Source organism: Peromyscus leucopus, chromosome 6 (genome assembly GCF_004664715.2).
Source record: "Peromyscus leucopus breed LL Stock chromosome 6, UCI_PerLeu_2.1, whole genome shotgun sequence".
Classification (NCBI taxonomy): domain Eukaryota; kingdom Metazoa; phylum Chordata; class Mammalia; order Rodentia; family Cricetidae; genus Peromyscus; species Peromyscus leucopus.
Window position 1 is genome coordinate 123,277,425 of NC_051068.1, and position 16,393 is coordinate 123,293,817.

Genomic DNA, 16,393 nt, shown 5'->3' on the forward strand with positions numbered 1-16,393 from the left:
TCATGGAGAATTTCTTTTGTTTGATTTAGTTTATTGATGATGCCATCTGCTGTGGTTTTGTGCAGTTTTGTTGTTGTTTTGTTTTGTTTTGTTTTGTTCTTATGATTCACTGAATTTTTCATTTCAGTACTTCTTTTTGTTTATTTGTTTGGCAGGATTTTGAGACAAGGTCTCACTGTGTAGCCCTGGCTGTCCTGGAACTCACAGAGACCCACCTGCCTCTGCCTCCTGAGCGCTATCATTAAAGGAGTGCGCCATAGCACCTGGCACATTCCCTTCCTTTTACTGACTTTCTTTTCTATACTCAAGACTGATTTTCTTACTTCATTTATCTGCTTTTATGTATCTTTATGGATCTTGTGTGAAGTCCCTGGTCGTTTTTTACAAGTAAGCTCTTAAATCCTTTGCCTGACATTTTACCCATTTTAGTTAGTATCTTTGAATTCAATTGCTGCAGATTTATGATCTTTTGACTAGCTGAGGAGTTACATTGCCTTGCTTTCTATGTTTCTTGTTTTTCTGTGTTGAGAGGTGTGCATCTGTGGGTTGTACATCTCATGCAGTTTTATCTGGGATCTTAGTGAGCAGCCTGCTCTTAAGGTTCAGTCCCAGCACCGCTCGGAGAGGAGAACACAAATTACTCAAAGAGCAACAACAGCAACCAAACAAGATACAGCGGTGCACTTAGATTAAGACCTATACTATATCACCAGTTACCATGAAACAGACTGTGAGACGAGGTTAAAATTATTCAAGGTTGATGTAGAGACAAAAACAAGGAAATAGTAGGGGGGGGGAGCCAGAAGAGCCCCAGATAAGGAAACCAAGAATGAATGAGAATGTTATAAGGGGAAAGTTGAGGGAAAACTTTTATTAAAAAACAAAAGTCAAAAGGAAGTCACCTAATAATAATAAAAATACATAAACAAAATCAGAGAAATGATAGAAACATAAAGCTTTTAGAAATAAGATAAAGTAACAGTATGCTGGAAGCATGATAAAAAGAAAAATAGAAAACAAGGAATAGGAAAATAGATGGAGTGTTAGTGTCTTCTCCTGCATGTTTTAAGACTGCAGTAAGTCAGGTGGCCCTAGGGGACCAGGGCAGCTGGACTTGTAGATTCTTGTCTCTCTTCGTTTATGCCACTTCTGTGCTTGTGTGGGTCACATGGCAGCTGTCCCCAACTTGTTGTGGAATATTCCTTTATACTGTATAAAATATGTCACTCTGATTGGTTTAATAAAGAGCCTAATGGCCATTAGCTAGGCAGGAAGAGGTTAGGCGGGACTTCCGGGGACAGAGAGCTCTGAGAAGAAGAAAGGGAGAGTCACCAGCCAGATGCAGAGGAAGCAGGATGGGCAGTGCAGAGTACAGGTAACCGAGCCATGTAAAGAACATAGATTAAAAGATATGGGTTAAGTCATAAGAACTGGTTAGGAACAAGCCTAAGCTAAGACCAAGGTTTCATAACTAACAATAAGTCTCCGTGTAGTTTTCTGTGAGCTGGCAGCCCATCCTAACTGCCTTCCCTTCCGTGGCTTCTTTGTGTATGATTTAGCTTTGCGTTCTGTGGGGTAGGCAGGGGCTGCTGTGCCCCCAACCTCTCAGTTCATACACCATGGCGTTACTAATGTTCCAAATGAGGGAGCGTCTCCCAAATGTGTTAGCAGTGAGAAAAGTAAGCACAACTCTGTGTGGACAGACATGTCTCTGAACTTTTAAAAACCCTCTAAACCACAGGGCATGGTGGGGCACGCCTTTAATCCCAGCACTCAGGAGGCAGAGGCAGGCAGATCTCTGAGTTCGAGGCCAGCCTGGTCTACAGAGAGAGTTCCAGGACAGCCAGAGCTATTACACAGAGAAGCCCTGTCTCGAAAAACTAAAAGAAAAAAAATTTTTTTTTAAAAAATCTCTAAGCCTTAAACACCCTGAAGGGAAGGGAGGCTGCCAGTGCCAAGTATCTCGGTGGAGCCACAGAGTTCCCCATCCCTGTGGCAGCCCCAGGTGGCTCAGGGTTGATCAACCTTCCGGCATCAGGGTCAGGGCTCTTAGACTCCAAAGTCATTGTAGGATAATGAGGCCAGCTCCCAGACACTGGGCACGGGACCACATCTCCTATAACTTCACTGCCATCCTTCCAGTCTCTGAATACCTCTTCTGGCTGTATGTCATCCAGGGCTGTAGTAGATTGCCTTAGGGGTCCCTGACCACTAGAGCGTGGGTCTACTGCTTGAAGTGAATAGATGCAGCAGTGTGGGAGAAATCAGGCCACACTGTGCTGCAGCCAGCCCCTTAGAACAAAGATCAAGCCCCTGCTGAGACTGACAGGGTACTCCCGTCTGGATGAGGGGTGGCAAGCCGGTCCCTCCCACTACAACTGCAAGGTAAGTCTAGGGTCCTGACTAGTACTATCTCCATAACAGGAATTTAGCAGACTAGGCCTAGTTAAGTCACATGGTATGGGAATTCCCACCACACCCCTGAAAAGCTATGACACACCACACACACACACACACACACACACACACACACACACACACACCAAAAGTAAAGAATAAAAATAAAAACCTTTACTCTGAGAATCTTAAGCTTCTTTCCTTCAGTTCCTCATCCTGAAATACACTACAAGGTGGCCACCTCTCCTAACGCAGCCCCTCTCTGGACCTGCAGCCTGCATACCCCTCCCCAGCTCCTAATAGAACATTTTCTCAAGGGCAATTCTATGTCAGCTCCTTTGTGCTGAACCTGCCACTTCGATTTTTAATTTTTTGTAATTTCTAACACTGACTTGGGATTGTCCTTTATTCTCAGAGCCCAGGGTGGCTCAATTTTGAATAACCACCTCTTAGAGTAGCGGCACCCAGCCACAGCCCCCTGAGACATGGGGAGTGGCACAACAGACCTCTTCCTCAAGTGTTGGGGGGTCACCGTCTCATCGGTTGTGTCTGGGGCATGCGGGCTCCGCGGCTTTTCCTGGGCCGCTCGCCTGACCTCCCAGGAACCACCCAGCCTTAGCTCCGCGCTCTTTCCTTCTTTGTGCTGAGGCACCTTTCTGTGTGCCCACCCGTCAGCTGCCCTGTCTCTCCCTGTATGGATTTCCCACTCCTTCTCTCCTATAGGAGTCTGTTCTTTGTTACCCCAACTCCTCACTGCAGAGGCAGCTGCTCATGCACACTTTGTCCACATTATCTCCGGAGGTGTGCGTCTGGCATTCTTTGGTTTGCATGTGAATGTTGCCGCTGCACCGTGTGTGTGCAGTGCCCTTGGAGGCCAGAAGAGGGCGTCGGAACCCCGGAACTGGGGCTGTAAGTGCTTGGAGCTACCGCAGGCGCGCTGGGAACTGGAATCCCGGAGAGAGTGCTCTTCGCTTCTGAGCCATCTCTCCAGTGCCCAGACTTCCCCATTTTTGACATCAAGACCCATCTCTGGATTTTTCGGTTATAAAAACCATAAATTTCTCCTATTTTTTCCTCCTTAGTACAGTTGGAATTAAGGTTTTTTGTTTTCATTTTGTTGTGCACTATTTGCTACTGGTAGAGTTTTAGTTGATAAAGCAAGAACCTGACACATTCGTGGTAGCACAAGAAACAACAGGAAACACCCAGCAGCCCACTGCCGAGTCACCCTTACTCATGAGTTCTGTGTCTTTTTCTTCCTATTTCAGGAATCCTATTAAATGGTGTACAACTTTGATATCATAATACGTAATTTAACCAATAACCAATGTAAATGTGGCCCATCAGATAAGAAAACTTTTCATATGCATCATTTAGCTATATATTTTCATGAATATTTTAATGCAGGAAATAGGATAAAGGTGGTATTTATTCACAGTGTCTAGATTAAAAGTTACATTTTTTGGTTTTTGATATAGGGTCTTTTTATTATGTAGCTCTGGCTGTCCTGGAATACACTGTGTAGACCAGGATGGCCTTGAATTCATAGAGATTCACTTGCTTCTGCCTCCATAGTGCTGAGATTAAAGGTGTGTGCCACCATGCCACGTTTAGCTAAAATTGTAAAAGTTAACTTAGCAGTAATACCCCCCAGCAAGAAACTTGGTAAATCACTATTCGTTACTATTTTTATGCTCTTTCGTACTCCAGAAATCCTTTTCATCTTGAAGAGTACAGTTGGCTATCGTCTATAAACAACACGGAAATTATCACTAACAGTGTGGCCTTACCCAAGTCAATATCTCGAATTCCCATGTACAGTTCGAGGAGATCGTCCACCTTTTCGATCGCCTTTGCTTTGGCTTCAGAGGGCTTTAAAAAGAAAACAAGATGTTGCATTTACAATAAAGTCTCTTGACTCTCAGGGCACACCCAGCAGGAAATCTGGTCCATTAGCTGATTTTAGTGGATGTATCTGAAATATACCTTACAACCTCATAGCTAAATGCAAATCAATACAGTAAATATATAGCAATGGTGTCAGCATTAAATATTATGGATTCAAGGGAGGAAGAGAGGAAGAAAGGGAGGGAGGGAGGAGGAAGGGAGGGAGGGGGAGGGAGAAAAGGAGGGGGAAAGGAGAAAGGGGAGGGGGGAGGGAGGAAGGAGAGGGGGAGGGAGGGATGGAGGAAGGAAGAGGAGAGAAGAGCACAGTTCCCAGGTACTGAACTACCTAAATGGGAGAAAGATGCAACCTCAGTGATTAGACAGGAGTTTTAAGGCACAGGAGGGACAGAAGCCAGAGGTCTTCAGAAGAAAGTGACTTAAGGACGGTGTTTCCAGGGATGCAGACAAGTCAGACAACAGGGGAGAGACACCTTGAGCAGACGGTAACACACATGGAAAGCCATGGAGTTGTAAAGTCTCATAGAAGAGCACATTACCATCACTGTAAGAAGTCCATGGGCCTGGAGAATACAGTTGGAACACATGACTAGGAGTTGGGGAGCATGGCCCCTAAAAGGTTGGGAGTCTCCGAGCTCTTTGCCGGGGTGAGTGTGTGTGTGTGTGTGTGTGTGTGTGTGTGTGTGTGTGTGTGTGTGTGTTTATGTGTATGTATGTCTATGTGTGTACCTGTGTCTGTATGTTTGTGTGTGTCTGTGTGTGTTTCATGTATATGTACATGTGTGGCATGTTTGTGTGGATGTCATAGTCTGATACTAAGTGCTTTCCTCAATTGCTCTCCTTATATTTTTTGAGACAGGGTCTCTCACTGAGCCTGGAGCTTGCTGATTCGGCTAGCAAGCCCCTGGGCACCTCTAGTGTCCACCTCCCCAGTGCTGGGATCACCAGTGTGTATGACTCTGTACATGAGAAAATGCCAGTGCATTAGGTATGACTGTACATGTGTGAGGAGTGAGGGTATGTGTGTTTATGTAAGTGTGTATATGTAAATGAGTGAGCTTTTGTGCTGCATTGTGTAATATGTGAGTGTGAATTTCAGGAGAGGGTGTGTATGTGATGTGTACATGTAGAGAGGAATGTGGGTGTACACATGTATGTGAAATTATGAATTTGTGTGCATGCGCAAGTATGTAGAATGTTTATATATAAAGTATGTGTATGAGTGTGAGAATGTGTGTGTGCATTTGTGTATTGTGTGAGTGTGTGATCAGACTTTCTGTGTATATACATGAGTTTATGAGTATATATGTGGGGGGTATGGAGTGTGCATGTGTATACACATATGCTGGTGAGATAAATGTATGCCATTCTGTGTGTATGTGTGTATGTGTCATTGTGTGAATATGTGAGCATTAGTGTGTGTGTGTGTGTAGTGTACGCATGTGAGTGAATGTGTAAAAGATACATGAGTGTATCTGCAATTGAGTGGATATCAGTATTTCTGTGTGTACACATTTGGAGTGTCTGTGTGTGTCAAGTGTGTGGACATGTGTGTATGTGTGGGTGTCTGTGTATAAGTATTGTGACTGTGCGTTTGAATCTTTAGTGTCATTGCCTGAATTTGTATGTGAGTGTAATTGTATGTGAATACATATGTGTATTTATAACTGTGTGGAATGTGTGAGTAATGTGTATATATGATGTCTGTGATTGTATGAAGGTATGTACAGAGTACGTGAGTTTGTGTGTAAGTATGCATGTGAGTGTGTGTGTGTGCAGTGCATGTGGTATGTGTGAGTTATGTATGTGGGTGAGGGTATATAAAGTGTATGTGTGTGCAAATGTGTGGGAAAATGTTAATGTGAGTGTACTGCCTTGTTGGGGCTCACACCCACGGCTTATGCACTGTAGGCAAGCATCCTACCTGAGTGACACCCCAGCTAGGGCGCATCATCTATAAGAACTAAAACTTGTAAAGTAAATAACAAGACGGCTTGCTCTCGCTTCATTGCAGTGTTTTGAGTGGTCTGTAAAGTTTCAGGCTACTCCAAGTGTGATGGTCTGAATGAGAATGGTCCCATAGGCTCATAAATTGAAATGCTTGGGTTAGGAGGCGTGGCCTTGCTCGAAGAGGTGTGTCTCTGGGGGGTGGGCTTTGAGGTTTCAAAAGCCCACACCATCCCGGTTAGCCTGCATGCCCCCCACTTCCTCGTCTCCTGCTTGTGGATTGGACGTAAGCTCTCAATTACTTCTGCAGTGCCGTGCATGCCCGCCTGGGGCCGTGCTCTCCACCCTCTGAAATTCTAAGCCAAATGAACTCTTCCTTCTGTAAACAGCCTTGGCCATGGTTCTCTTCACAGCAGTAGAACAGTAACTAAGACATGAAGTAACTCAGATATTAACCTGTTTCTACCCAGCCTCAGTGTAAGCTGTGCTAACAAGTGGCAGCGCCCTCACACACAAATGCCACCAGTCTCCGGAACAGCTCTTGATCCATCACCTCCTTCTGTCCACATTCCGTTTGTTTGGGTTCTCATCCTCTCAGGCAGAGGCTTCCTAATTCTCTTCCCTGCATTTCCCTCCCAAATCCACCCTGCTCAACAGCACACCCCTGGAACCAGGGCGGTCTTCTAAAACACACAATTGATAGTGTTGCTGCCCCCACCATTTTAAAGGGATCCCCAGTCAACCGCAGGACCTTTGACATCCTCATCCCATCTCTTCCTCCAGCCTCAGCATCACCCACTCTCCAACCTCACGGGCGGGCAGCGTGCACTCTCTCTCCCCAAGCCCACGACTGTTTCATAACTCATCCCCCACTTGCAGGGAACCGCTGGCTGACCTCTTGCCTTCCCTGGTCCCTGACAGCCTCTTAGTGGTGGCACTGAGTGTCCCGACTGTTCTTCAGCCCTGCACCCCTGGTTCTTAATAGCTCCCGTTAATGCCCGCCCTCTCTGAGGAAAAGGGTCTGTATTTGTTCTTGTATCACCAGGGCCCCGACTGTGCCAGGCTCAGCAAACACAATGAATAAAGAATGAGTTCTGGGAACGGAGCATCATCCTCAGCTCCCCGGGTTTGTGCCAGGTTAGAATAGAGATTGTTTACAATCTTGTAAGTTTAAATCCTTTAGAACCTCAGTTGCAGGCTACTTCTTAGCATCAAACTAGCTTCTTTTCATTATGAGCTAGTTTTAATTGACCTACTTAATTAAGCAGACTATGCAAATGGATGGATTTGTAAAGTTTGCATTTGAATAACTCTTGCCAGCACCCCAGACAGATTGCAGGCTCCCTCCCTCTCACTGTAGCACCTCATACCCCACGGGGGCTTAACAGACACGCGCGGGGTGTGCTAACTGTTGGAAACGATGCTCATCCCACAGGGCATGGCGGTGCCCCACACGCCGTACTTCCTCCACACGATGGGTCCCGTCTGCTCACTTATCCTCACAGCTGCCAACAGTGTGCCCCACTGCAGCTCCTGCCCACTGATTTGACATTCTCTTACAGATTCCTGTCTTCTGGGGAGGCGTGTTCACTGATTTAAGGGACAGTGACCGTCTTCAGCAATATACCAGGAGGTGGAAGGAGCAGAGAAAAAAGTAAAGGCTCGACCATTAGGTGTTCCTACCCTACTGTTGTGCAAAAGACTCATTGCAGCTCATTTTCAAAATGCTTTGGCTCTGCTGCGTTCACAGCTGTATTTGCCGCTGTGCTAGCCAATCTTAACCACCAACTTGATGAGACGTCGAATTACTATGGAAACACATCTCTGGGCATGTCTGTGAGGGAGGTTCTGGATTAGGTTAACTGGCAAAGGAATACGGGCTCTCATCCTGGGCAGCACCGTTCCTTGAGCTGAGGACCCAGACGGAATAAGAAGGAGAAAGTGACCTGAGTACCGGCATGCATGTCTCTTTGCCTCATAAGCAGCAGCTCAAGTTCCTGGCCACCATGCTTTCTCCAGCATGAGGGACTGAATTCCTGACTCACCTTCCTCCTCAAGGTTCCTCAAACACACAGCATCCTGAGTGACTCACACAGCCCCCAAACGGCCTTTACCTAGTGGTTCTTCAACTGTCCACTCTAAGGAACCAGCCCTTCCCTGACGCTGGACACTGTCATCCAAAAGCTCTAGGAACCACTTTGTAAACAGCCACCTACTGGTCACCTGACTCATTCTCTGTTCTGTGAACCTGGAGATCTGAGGGCAACATTCACACACAGATTGTGAGGCCTGGGGATCTGAGGAAACATTCACACACAGACTGGGGATCTGAGGGAACATTCACACACAGACTGGGGATCTGAGGGGAACATTCACACACAGACTGGGGATCTGAGGAAACATTCACACACACACAGACTGGGGATCTGAGATAACATTCACACACAGACTGGGGATCTGAGGGAACATTCACACACAGACTGGGGATCTGAGGAACATTCACACACAGACTGGGATCTGAGAACATTCACACACAGACTGGGGATCTGAGGAAACATTCACACACAGACTGGGGATCTGAGGAAACATTCACACACAGACTGGGGATCTGAGAAACATTCACACACAGACTGGGGATCTGAGGAAACATTCACACACAGACTGGGGATCTGAGATAACATTCACACACAGACTGGGGATCTGAGGAAACATTCACACATAAAGGCTGTGAGGCCCTGTGCCTGGGCTCTGATCTCAGGAGCTGCGGCCTTGAATGCCTTCGCATCTACTGCATCACCCACCATCCTCAGTGCGATGGGTGGACCTGCCCCTGCCCCTGCCCCTGCCCTGCCCCTGCCCCTGCCCCTCCTGGTCACTGCCACCCACCCCCTGCTGCTCTCTTCCTCACCTTTGCCCTCCATGTGTCTTCACCTTCCGACACTTTCCACTCAGATACTGACCTTTACATTGACAGTCCATCAATAAGTGAAACCCTTGCTTCCCTCAACCTAAAATAAATCCATAATTAATTCACTGATGCTGCAAAAACTTGAGTTCCTTTGAGATTCTAGCCTGGGTGGCCAAGACTATGAACCAGCAATAGATGAAACTAAACAAAATAAAGACATGAGCCCCGCAGTATTTGGTGCTTTGGGAAAGGCGGAGAACTGCACCCGAGAAGACGGTGTAGGTGAGGTGACCACAGGCAGAAACATGAAAAAAGAAGTGAGAGAGACCGGAAGTGGGGGGTGGTGACAGCAGCCAGAACACCCTGAGCACAGGGAACACTGGGGGCTGGTGAGGAGGAGGGGAGCCGGCTGAGCACAGGGACTGGGGCAAGGCGGTATAAATGAGGTCAGAGTGGAAAGGTGGGGTCAGGCCACAGGCTTAGTAAGTCTGAGGCCTCAACTTTTATTCTCAGGGACCCAGGAAGCCCCGGCCTCCCCAAACTTGCATCTCTAAAGGATAACCCTGGCTGCTGTACCCAGCACAGAAGGAAAGAGGAAGGCAAACAGGGAATGATCCAGCAGCCTCCGGGTAGGACAGGTGTGTGGAGTCTCAGTGCGTCCAGGGGAAGGTTGTTGGAGGCTGGTTCATTGCAGGCTGGATCCACAAAGTTTCCCTGGCGGGAGGAGCGTACAGCATGAAGAAAAGAGTCAGACATGACTAGAAAATATTTATCTTAGGAGACTGGACATCTCAGATATAATCTTTCATTCTAACAGTCTTCATAAGTGCATGTCTCCTGACTCACTTTAAGTTTTTAGAGACTTCAAATGTCCACAGACAAGTCTAGACAAGTGACCTGCAGGCGAGGGGGCTTCCCACGGACCACAGGCTCTCTTCCATGCTTCCTCTTAACAGCTCAGTGGTTTTCAGGAGGAGGAAACATTGCATGAGGAGGAAATGAATTCAAGGCATATGCTCTGCACCCAACCAGCGCCTTTTACTTACCAGGATTACTTTAGCTTTATTTCCAACTCTAATAAATGTGCATAGCTGTATATTTCCAGTCAGAATGGGAATTAAATGAACATAACATACCAGTTCTTCTACTGTGGCAGGACCTTTTGATCTCAGACGAAGAGTTCCTCTTGAAGTACCAATTTTTTCTGTTGACGTCTTTCCAGCTTTTGACCTTGGTCCTATTTCTATAAAAACATGTGAGTAGGAAAGGCATGAACTCAGAAAGAATTCCAACAGACTGTGTGAAAGTAGAGGCATTTCCTTAAGGAAACAATATGTAGTTGTGGCATAATTGATAAAGAATTTGCCTTCTTACAGAATCACCTAAAACACAACAAGCCCACCTGGCCCCCGTTATTCTCGTGGGTGTGTCTATGGGACAGTTGGATCAACAAAACAAAAGCGTGCCCTGAGATGGGCTGGAAGCTTTAGGGAAGAAACAGTAGGATAAAGAGTTGGCTTTATTCTCAGAGCAAAAAGCTGTGAGAGGCCAGACAGCAGCCTAGAAATCTCATCTGACCTTCATCTTGAAGAAAAGAAAGAGAGGTCTGAAAAGGGCCAGAGCACTGGAACTTGACGCTTTGTAGACAAAATTCCACCAACACATGGACTGCCCTATGAGGCCTGTTATCAACCCCATTTTACAAATAAGGGAGGTAAAAATCAGTGCAGCTGAGATTCAAACCAAGTCTTGCCAGGCATGGTAGCTCCTGACTAATCTCAGCACTGGAAAGGCTGAGGCAGGGGGATTGCTAAAATCACCTCATATGATCCCAGACTCTTCCCTCTTTATTCAACCTCTGCAGCCCCACACCGACCAGAAGCTGGAAGAACAAATTCAAAGGTGACATACGGAACGGTGAGGTCGGGAAGAAAAAACCTGGGGCAGTTCCTCAGAAGGAACCAAGGGCCGTCCAGAGGAGCCAGCCCTGTCCTGGGGCTGCCTCTGCCTGCACTTTATTTGTTCTTCTTTTGCAATGAACGGAGTGGCTTTGCAAGGCACTAATCCTAAGCAGCAACAAACCCAGGGAGGGCATGGAGGGATCTGGGAGGGGTGTACCCCATCTAGACCTCTCCAGTAACACATGCCCTGTGGGAACACGGGCCCTGCTTGGCCAGATTCACTGTTTGCCAGTGAAACTGGATATTCAGAGGCTTGTATCAATTTCCTGATTTTTTTTTTTTCAGTTTAAACTATTATACCCAACCCTTTAAAAATAACACAGTGGCAAAAATAAAAAGAAATCAGAGTCTAAGTAAGTACAGGCTATCAATCCATAACTTCTGCAAATGTGCCCAAGCCCCTTTGGCTGGGGCCTCTCTGCAGCTACAGCTTAAGGCCAGGTCCAGGGGCTCTACCACCGGGGAGACCACTGGGCTTGCAGACAGTGAGACAGAGCAGGCTGCTAGATGCAGCAGGTAGAGGGTTCTGTGCAAGCTGTAGAGGTACAGGCATCATAGGTGCATGTGGACGCGTTCTTGATAACACCCTTAGACTGGCCCCCATCTTCTGCCAGGTTTTGTTTTCTTGCTGGGAATCTAGGGCAATGGGACTAAGAATCTTACACATTCGCACCGGGTGGTGGCGGTGGTGGCGCACGCCTTTAATCCCAGCACTCGGGAGGCAGAGCCAGGTGGATCTCTGTGAGTTCGAGGCCAGCCTGGGCTACCAAGTGAGTGCCAGGAAAGGCGCAAAGCCACACAGAGAAACCCTGTCTCGAAAAACCAAAAAAAAAAGAATCTTACACATTCATTTTAATCTGAATTAGGGACAGAATCTCCAAAACACAAGTTTTCCTCTGAAAGTTACCATAGGATGAATAGACAGGCTCCCCAAAAAGAAGGAAGCCATAAATGGTGGTGAGCCCAAATGCTAGTCGGTGACTGAACAGCTTTCCAGGTCACCGAAGCTGCCCCTCCAGATGACCGCCAGCACTGGCCTCGCCAGTTACTACATGTCCCTAGGGGAGAAAGAATTCTCAGCTGCTCAGAGCACAGTTCCAAAAAGAGTATCCAATGAGAAAGAATAGGTCACTCTGTCTTCAGCACTGGCCAGCAATGGGAGTGTGCCCAGCCAAGGGTCACATCCTAAAGCAGGAAAGTCAGGTGTTGTGGGACATTATTTTAACTGGGCAGAGATGTGTTACATTTGTCTATGCTGTGGAATATTACTTTAACTATGTAAAGGTCTGTTACATTTGTCTATGCTATGGAACATTACTTTAACTATGTGAAGGTGTGTTACATTTGTTTCTGCTGCCTTTGTTAACTATGTAGAGATGTGTTGCATTTGTTTACACTGTAGAATATTACTGTAACTATATAAAGGTATGTTACATTGTTTTCTGCTGCCTTTGTTAACTATGTGGAGATGTGATACATTTGTTTATGCTACATTTGTTTAATTATGAAAAGATGTGTTGCTGGTTCACCTTGCCTGCCTAAGGCACCTGGTCTAATAAAAAGCTGAAGAGCCAAAAGCTAGGCAGGAGAGGGATAGGTGGGGCTGGCAGGCAGAGGAAATAAGTAGGAGAAATCTAAGCTGGGGGAGGAGAGGGCGAGGGAGAAAGAAAAGCACATGCCTAGAGCCAGAAGCCAGGCAGCTGCGGGTCAGAAGTGAAAAGCAGTGAAAGTAGATATACAGAAAGGAAGGAAGGTAAAAAGCCCCACAGCAAACTTAGGTCAAGAGAAACAGATTAAAATATGAGCTAAGCTAAGGCTGAGCATTCAAAACTAATAATAATTCTGTGTCCTGATTTGGGAGCTGGTTGGTAGCCCAAAGAAAGCCTGCTACAGTCAGGCTTAGCTGAACAGTACCAGCAAGTGAACAACACACACAAAGACACACACCACACCAAAGTTTTACCATGTACTAACAGAGCTCAAAACCGTGCAGCGCACACATGCCCACATCACTCCACCTCACTAGAGACTAAACAGCACACAAAGTACGCTGGCTGGGTGGCACATCGACACCACCACCACTACAAAGTCACCATGCCACCAGCCAGCAGCAACAGCGCACGCCTTTAATCCCAGCACTCGGGAGGCAGAGTTGGGCGGGTCTCTGTGAGTTCGAGGCCAGCCTGGTCTACAGAGCGAGATCCAGGACAGGGACCAAAACTACACAGAGAAACCCTATCTCAAAAAACAAACAAACAAGCCAAAAATTTCCTACAGAGTAGACAGTAAACTACTCCCTTAACACATTTATAATTTATTCTAGTATTACATCCATGTGTCTAATTGCGTGCATATTAGCATCTGGTTCAACAAATGTTGCTCAAAGGTTTGTGAACTTGATCTGGAAAATGAAACAGCTCCATACACTGTTGAACCAATAGAAAGTTTCTGGTGTTTACAAAGCTAAGGGCCCGGATGCAGGGCTGTGCGCCTTCCGAAAGGTGTGACCAGCCTTCTGTGAACTCAGCTGGCCTCTGGGATAGACGGTTTTAATTGCCAAGTTGACACAATCTCAGTCTCGGTGAGAGGTTGTCTCAGTCGGGTTGACCCAGTACATGGCCTTGGGGCATCTTAATTGATGTAAGAAGACCCACCCTAAAAGTCAGTGGCACCACGCCCCGAGTTTGGGTCCTGGATTGTAGAGAAACTGAGCTGAGACGAAAGCATGTGCGAGTTCCTTCCTTCTGCTCTCAACTGTAGATGAGAGGGGACTGTTTTCAGTCCCTGTCGCCATGACTGCCCTGCTACGGTGGACGGTAGCCTGGAACTGGAGCTAAAATAAATATTTTCTCCACTTTCTGCCAGGATATTTTATCACAGCAACAAAACAAGGCTCGGGTGAGTCTCCACTTTATCTTACTCTTTGCTGCAACACCAGAATCTAGAACAGGAAGCTATGAAAGTAGCAGTGTGAATATTATTAATAAATTACCTTTAGAGCTACAGAAAATGAGCAAAAACACAGAAGTTTCCCCATATACTCCATGCCCACCCCAGACCACCACCCCATGATCAGCACCCCACCAGAGCAGGAACATACCCCAACTGTCCTCATCACCCAGAGTTCATGGCTGATACTGAGGCTCACTTCTGGTGTTCTATTTGTCTGTGAAACTGCTTAATGCATGCACCCATCACTGAGTATCATGCAGAATATTGTCACTGACCCAAATCTCCTTATCACAGAATTTATTTTTATCATCACTTTTTTTTTTTTTTTTTTTTTTTTTTTTTTTTGGACAGCCATCTTTTCCTTGGATCATGTCATGTCCAAACTAACCACTTGGTGGCACCAAAGCAAAAGTTAAACATTAAGCTCTGGTTTAGACCAGCCTCCAGATTGCCGTCACCTAGGTTTTCCAAGATTAGAGGAGGTTTCAGGTAAGTCAACTTGTCCCCACAAGACAACAGGCAGGGTGATCCTGCTCATTCAGGCTGAGGTGGTGGAGGAGAAGACAGGTTTAGTGTTTGGGGGATGTTTTAAAGATTCTTAATGTTGATAGTCTGGCCTAATTTGGAGTACAGCCTACCTAAGCATGTCTGGGCAGCAGGCCAAGCCCTAAATCCGTCAGTTCACAGAAATGGGTGGACACAAGACTTTTCTCTGGGATGAGTTAGGAGAAGATGTAGTTTAGACTGTAGACTATGGTGACCAGCCCTAACCTGTGAAATCACTGCACGCATCCATAAGGGCTCCCAGGTCCACCCAGGTGCATGCATACCCACCTCAGACATCACTCAGGATACAGAACACTCCAGCTTTCGCAACTTCTGTAGTTGAACTTCCTATCACAAGAGACAGCTGTGTTCCTCCCCAAGCCTTCTCATGGCCGTTATATCTTTCCCTCTAATTATGTGATTTAATTTTAAAGAACACGAGCTGATGACGACATGGGGAGCTATAATTACTGTGAAAATGAGGTTGAGTGCTCGGGAAGAACTCCATAAGTGTTGAAAGAACAGGGGTGTGGGCAAGATGGCCCTAGGAGATTAGGAAAAGTATTTTAACAACCATAATTTCACATATCTGACTTGTTTTTTTTTAATGGAGGCACTCACATGTGTTCATTAAGGTTGTGATTATATAAGAAAAATTTCTGGTTAGGAATGACAGTTATACTCCAGAGACAAAGGTGGGAAGATCAGAAGTCCAAGGCCAATCTTGGCTACATAGTAAATTCAAGGCCAGCCTGGGCTACACGAGACCCTGAAAGGAAGGAGCGAAACTGCTGAGCTGGGCAGGTTTCATACGATTCCGTTTGTGTGCTCAACCCAAAAGAAAGGCTTTTTAGGAGCCGAGGGACAAAGACAATGGCCATGTGCGTCCAAGCCACAGAACCACACAAAGTTGTCCTCTGACCTCCACACATGTTCTGTGACACGTTATGCCACATATACACACTAACAATGATGATGGTGATGAACAAAAATAACTTTAAAGGCCATTTAGATCAGGAATAATAAAATAATATATATTTTTACGTTTTAAATTAAAATGCAACATTTAATACAGCCACGAATTGCTTTAGTAACTATTAGTTGACATTTTTAGCCCCAAACTCCGAATCTCAGCTGTATGCTGGGGAGATGGGGAAATGAGCAGGAAAGTGTTGGACTCAAGTCCCAGCCCAAAGACAGGATATGAGTCCCACGAAAATTAGTGCAGACAACATGGATTCGTGCCCACCTTGCCCTGGCGTTTTAGGTCATCTTGTGAGGACTTTCTGCTGAGATGTGATTGTCTCCACCTTCTCAACTCATTTTCAATGTAGTTCCTAAGGTTTCATAGTTCACGGCTGTGTTCTAAAGGCTATAGCTAATGGTATATTTACCCTATGGGACAACCACCCTTTGGCAAATCTGTACTATGATCCACAGGTAGTGGTTAAGAGCATGGACTTTAGACTCTGAACACACCTCAGCTGGCATCCTCGGAGCCTCCATCTACAACTTGAGAGTGAAGTCCTTATCTGTAAGCAGGAGGCATCTACAGTGCTAAGCAGGCCCCCGGGGGCTGATGCAGGGGCCTGGGCCTGGCAGCCTGCTCCTGTTACAGACTGTTGCTGCCGCCACCCAGAGGCTTTTGAGAGAGAGAGAGAGAGAGAGAGAGAGAGAGAAGTCTGCTCTTCACTCCTTCCAGAACAAAGCTGTTCACATTCTCTCAGAAAATGAGAAACCAAAACAAAAAACAACAACCAAGAAGCCAGGCAGTGGT

General features: G+C 46.3%; 1 protein-coding gene across 1 annotated transcript in view; it reads right to left on the bottom strand.

Moving 5' to 3' along the window:
* The window catches only part of Gipc2 (GIPC PDZ domain containing family member 2), a 72,939-nt gene that overhangs the window by 5,791 nt on the left and 50,755 nt on the right, over positions 1-16,393 (bottom strand). The window contains exons 4-5 of the mRNA XM_028879130.2: positions 10,294-10,400; positions 4,188-4,269 (exon numbers count right to left, since the gene is read on the bottom strand). Of these exons, the coding sequence (XP_028734963.1) occupies positions 4,188-4,269; positions 10,294-10,400 (189 nt within the window). The remainder of the gene's footprint in view (positions 1-4,187; positions 4,270-10,293; positions 10,401-16,393) is intronic.